This window comes from Parasteatoda tepidariorum, chromosome 8, assembly GCF_043381705.1.
Source record: "Parasteatoda tepidariorum isolate YZ-2023 chromosome 8, CAS_Ptep_4.0, whole genome shotgun sequence".
NCBI classification, from domain to species: Eukaryota; Metazoa; Arthropoda; class Arachnida; order Araneae; family Theridiidae; genus Parasteatoda; species Parasteatoda tepidariorum.
In genome coordinates, this window is record NC_092211.1 from 20,637,743 (window position 1) to 20,643,742 (window position 6,000).

Sequence of the window (6,000 nt, forward strand, 5' to 3'; positions counted from 1 at the left end):
ATAATTAAAAAAATAGCTATGTTTTAAGAAGCAAAATAATCATTTCTTGCTGCATAATTTCATTTCTGTACATCATTTACTTATATCAATATTGTGTATTGTTAACATTAAGTTGTTTTCAGTTTTAAATATTGTGTTTTATTCTTCATTTTTAAAAACATGTCACGCTAAAAATTATGAATTTAAAGATCTGCAGAATATTTTTAAATCCAGAAGTAGAACCTTTATATTGATCTGCAGCCTCATGGAGAGATTCAAAAATTTGTTTGCCAGGAAGTAGTAAGTAAGATATTTTGTATTCAAATTTTGTACTTTGCAGGTTTGGAAGTCCTTAAAGGCAAGCATGTTAAACACATAATAGAATAACTGCACTACTGAAGGAAAGTATTTAAAATTAATTAACTGAAACTTAGTTAAAGAAGATGAAAACTTAACATATGAACATTAAAGATGAGCTGCTAATACTGGGGAGAGAAATTATTTTAATTTTCTAATTCTTAGGTTATTCATTTCTAAACTCATCGAGTATTTTAGATTTGCTTGCAATTTTTTAAACTATAGATATCATCTTCATGTAAAAGAATTACAGGGCTTTAGGACCTACAGATAACTTATTTAAGTTGAAAAGTTACTAACTTTTGTTACTAAAAGTTGCCAATTTGGCGAGTTTTACCACCTACATAAATTAATCAAAATAAATCAATCATTCTCAATCGGGTACTTAAAACTCGAGAAGAAGTAAAGTGATAGCCGGTCACCCTTTAATACACGGGGATTAAATGGTGGGATAGTCACCATTTAATCCCCGCGTATTAAATGGTGACTAGTGCCCGTTACATCTGTCGGCCTCACAAAGTCCTCCAAGTTCGCATAACAAATAAATACCTCTGAGGGTACTGATTCAGGAGTTCCCTTGTCTTCTGGATTAGGTTTTAAATTGCAAGGTGGTATTGCATTGGTGGCCGTAAACTCAAATTTGGTTCGGTTGTTCCACGACGATTATAAAATTACGCCTAACCATGTGATTTAAATCAGATTTCAACGGATACTTGTGAGTGACGTGTGTTGAACCTGATTGTCTTCTGAATCGACAAATGTTATAATTTACAATCAATGACGTCACTTGTACGTATCCATTTTTTTTAAAAAAAATTTTAGAGCCCAAATAAGGCAACGTTGAAGTAATATTTTAAATATTAAAAACTTGAAATTTCAGACGCTTTAACTTTTCAAAGAATTGTGGAATTTCTTTATATTAACATTTTGCACCATTTTCCAAATCAGGATAGAGGACACTGGCTAACACAAGGCTGAACTCGATCTAGCAGTCAAACCACAAACTCATAGCAGTTGTAAAGTAGCAAATTATTTACAAAAAAGCGTTTTTTTTTTCATTTGGCGACAGAGCCTTCAAAAAACGGCCGAAGTTTAGCGTATATTCGACTCTAGCAACTCATAACTGAAAGAAATATGTCGATCGGCGCTGTTACTATTACTAATATTTTTGAGGCATGAAATACTTACACGTAGGAGTCAAGTATACTCACAGTCACGTAAGGAGGGGGTAGAAAGGCTGGACACTTACCAATTCCATCTGTTTTGGCAGACAATATCTCGCTGTCGTTTCCGTGACCGGCGCTGTTGAAAGCGACCAAATAAAAAGAATAAGATGTTCCACATTGTAACTCGTGTAAGGTATAAGAAGTTCTTTCTCCAGTTAAATGAACTTCATTCCAGTCTTTGCCGTCCATTCGGTGGTGAAGAATATAACCTTTAAAGAAAACGAAGAAGAAACTTCACACTCCATTTAGCAATAAAACACCCATTCACGCAATCACGTCATAGAAGATTTTATTCTTTCTTATAGAAATGTATGAACCAACTGAAATGTATATTTTTTTGCTCTCTGATAAGGTGGTGAAGATGTGATATATGCTTTGAGCATCAAGGTATTTATTAAACTGTTATACCTTCGTATTAAGGTAACACCATCTTTATACAAAGCCATAGCGTGAAAAATGTGACGTCACGTATCGAGGGCTTCCGTGTTGAAGTTAGACGAAGAAGCTATGATGTCTTCCAGTGAAAGAAAGATTTATTTTCTTTGGAAATTCTTTAATTTCATTTTAAATTAGTCGGTGAAACATAAATGAATACATAAATAATCAAAAAAAAAATTCACCTATGATGGGGTTTTGATTTTATTTTGCAAATATAATTCATTAAAAATAATAATGTACAAGTAATAGTCATTAAAAAAACTACAAAATGGTATTCATTAAATAAATTGTAGCATTCATTAAATATACTGTGCATTTGTATTGAAAATTTCCGGATCAGATTGCGGTATTAAGTATGAGCACTTTAAGTACATCGTTCATAAAATCCATTTTACAGTAAAATATTATACCGTAATTTTTACAGTAATAATTATTTATTTAGAGTGATTCAGTGATTTTACAGCAATTATTACTGTAAAAATTAGGGTATATCAGATTTTTTGGTCCGCAGTATGTTCTGGAAAGAGCACTGGCACCTTGAGTTCCGGAACATAGCACAGTAATTTTATCCTGAATTTTTTACAATGTAGAAACGGTATTTAAAATAAGAGTTTGTTTCACAAAACTGAAAATTACTGATTAAACTTAATTAGATTTTGAAAGTGAAAAGATTTAACAAATATCAATACATAAAAATTTAATTTAGATAAAAATTTAACAAATTATCAATAAAAAATTTCTGTTTTGAAAATTAATGGAATAGCATCTTCATGTGATAAAAATTAAAGGAAAAATTAATTTTTCGTTTCCTGGGAAAGATTTAAATAACTAAATATTTAAATGAATTATTTATAAATCAATGTATGCAGAAATTGCGATTATTATACATAAAAATATTATTATAATCATAATATGATTATTATATATTAAAATATGATTATTATTTGAAATAAATAATTATTTTAAATAAAAATATAAGAGTTTTGAAAATTCAATACATTACAAAGCATATTGTTTCTAGGCATTAGAAATTAATATTATAAAATTAGAATTTTATAAAAGAATTCCTTCATTATTTTTAATCCTTATTTAAAAGAATGAAGAGTATAGTAGATTTACCTCTTGTTAAAAATATATCTTAGCAGAGATTATGATTTTATTTTAATAAAAATGAAATAGGTTAAAATAGTTTTTTACTAAGATTGCTTTCCCACTTTCATAATTTCATTATAATTTTGCAAGTAAATAATAAATTATTCATGTCAGAAGAAGTTGAATTAAGAAAAACACTGAAACATTTGAATTATAGAGTAAAAAGACATTGAGAACATTGCATTTAACATAAATAGTAAATATTTAATTCATGTGAAAAAAGAACTCGACTATTTCAGGAAATTAATTTAATGTTGTATTTTGCATTTTGCATATAGTAAGTTTAATGCTTCGCGATATTGCATAAATTATCAAAATGTTGTTATGTTATATTTGTTATTTTAATAAATGTTAAATGTTAATAATGTTTCGTAAAATTGCTCAGTTACGTATAAAAATATTATTAATGAAACTTTGAATATCGAATACCCTATAGAATAGTAAAAATAATTTATCAAAATTGTGGATATTAAATCGATATTATTTGTACAGATATAATAGAGATTTTGAGCAATTTAAATCAAAGTTTAGTTTAAATATGCATATAAGAGAAACTCAAACAGTCTACAAGCGTTTCAGAACTTATAGTGCAAATTTTTGAAAACTGAAGTTATTTTTTCCCCTATGCAATCACTTGTATTTACATTAGAAATTCATGATTTATTCTTAGAGAAAATTAATTACTTTATGGTATTAAAAACGGGATTGTCATCAAATAAACATTTATTTACATACTTAGAATTTTAAAAGCATACTTGAAAATGTTATAATAAAATTATCTTAATTTTCTTTTCAAAAGCAGGAAAAAATAACCTATAGTTTGTTTATTACGAACAAAAAATTGATTAGTTCAGTTTCTCGGAGAAGCTTAATTTTATGTAGGGTAAAGAGTTACTCAGATCAACGAAAAACTAGAATATCGTCAAATATACATTTATTTACAAATTTAAAATTTTAAAAGCATACATACACGCTCAATTTTATAAAAAAAAAAATATATTAAGCTTTTTTTATTAAAGCTGGAAACATTGCTATTAGTTTATTTATTACTAATAAATAAAAAGACATGTCTAAAAACACATCTAAAGACATTTATATAATAGAATTGTCCAAATCTTTTTTAAAAGCAGGAACTAAAAATATTTTATTTATTACTAATAAATTATAAATAAATTGAATTTTTCCAAAAAAGCTAATTCTATTTAGGGTTAAGCGGTACTTAGCTAGACAAAAAACTAGATAAAAGATTTGTTTACATATTTAGAATTTTAAAAACATACACGCGCAATTCGATAAAGAAGTTATATTAAGCTTTTTTTTTATCAAAGCAGGAAACATTACTATTAGTTGATTTATTACTAATAAATAAAAAAGACATCTAGTTTCTCAGAGAGAGTTAATTCTATTTAGGGTTAAGAGTAAAACAGTTCTACAATGCTAATGTTCTAATGTATTTGATAAAATGAAAAAATATAACAAAGAATAAAATCCCCAAACAACTACATCATGATGATTGTGCAACACAGTTAATCAGAATTATAATCATAAGCGTCAAAAAAATATTACAAAAATTACTTTTGTCAATTCCATTTTCATTCTGCAACTCCACAAAATAAGTTGACTTAGGAGACCACCATTAGTTACGTGATGATTAATGAAAAATATCAGGTGTAGGATTTCGATTGAGATAATGTTGATTAATAAGGTACTATTTATCTCTCTAAAAATTTGAATTGTGTTTTTGGAAAAATATATTGTTCATTTTTAATGTCTCTACAATAGTATTACTACAATCAATATTACTGCATTTCGCGGCAGGCGAACGTAGCTACAATGTCAAAATATAGTTACAAAGTTTGTCAACAGAGGGCACTGAAAATTTAAAACTATAAAACAATATTTACTTTTGCAGGTCAAACTACTCCATTTTAAATATTTGCATGGATGTCTTTTAATTTTGAGCTTAAATTTTTAGCCAGAGAGAATTTACAGCTTGTAACTGATTTTGATACTCGTAGGATGAAAGATTGGTTTATAAGCAGAGCGTAAAAATCTGTCTTTTCATTTTTTCTTTTATAATTTTATTCAAGATTTCTGTTACTTTTGGTACACCTGTTACTTTAGATATTACAATATTATTCATATATGATCTATATTTTCAAACTATTTAACTTTTAACTTTGAAACTAAATAAAAAACGAAAATTAAAATTATCTTCGTTGAAATGAAAACCATTTAATGTTTTCCAAATTGCCATCTAACTTTAATTTGCATTTCTTTTACATTTATTTACTATGTGTCTATAAGGCTCTTCAAAATTAAAGAAAAATACAGCTGCAAAATTAAAAGGAAGAATAACATATTTTATGAAGTTTGCATATTATAGTACGTTCTATTTTGTTATAACATTGATAAAAATCACATTATAAATTTATCGCATTATCAATCGCATTATTGATAAAAATCTTAACTTTTACTTTAATGTGCAAATACTTTATTGTTTACTACTTACCGGAAATGGGTGAATGAGGAGAAGTTTGTGGGTCCCAAGTAATTTTTATTGTTCTTGAGGTCGCATAGTAGGTTTTTATCACAGGAGGTTCTGGTTTGTCTGAAACAAAATATTTCAATGTTGATTTTTCTCATACATTGATTACATCACAGCGAAGATTAAAGTTGAGATTAAGTTAATAGAGCTAAACATGACACACCATTGATACATGGACGGGCGTGAATGATCAATATATTTTGCTTATTTTTTATTATATTATTAATTTTGTTAAAAATTTAATTTAGAACATTTTTTTTTTGTAAGTTGAAAGAAATGAATAAATTGTTATTATATATA

General features: G+C 27.0%; 1 protein-coding gene across 1 annotated transcript in view; it reads right to left on the minus strand.

Moving 5' to 3' along the window:
- LOC107446015 (cell adhesion molecule Dscam1-like) overlaps positions 1-6,000 on the minus strand; it is a 188,791-nt gene that overhangs the window by 26,896 nt on the left and 155,895 nt on the right. Inside the window, exons 18-19 of the mRNA XM_043052767.2 lie at positions 5,665-5,763; positions 1,586-1,771 (exon numbers count right to left, since the gene is read on the minus strand). Coding sequence (XP_042908701.2) covers positions 1,586-1,771; positions 5,665-5,763 — 285 coding nt within the window. The remainder of the gene's footprint in view (positions 1-1,585; positions 1,772-5,664; positions 5,764-6,000) is intronic.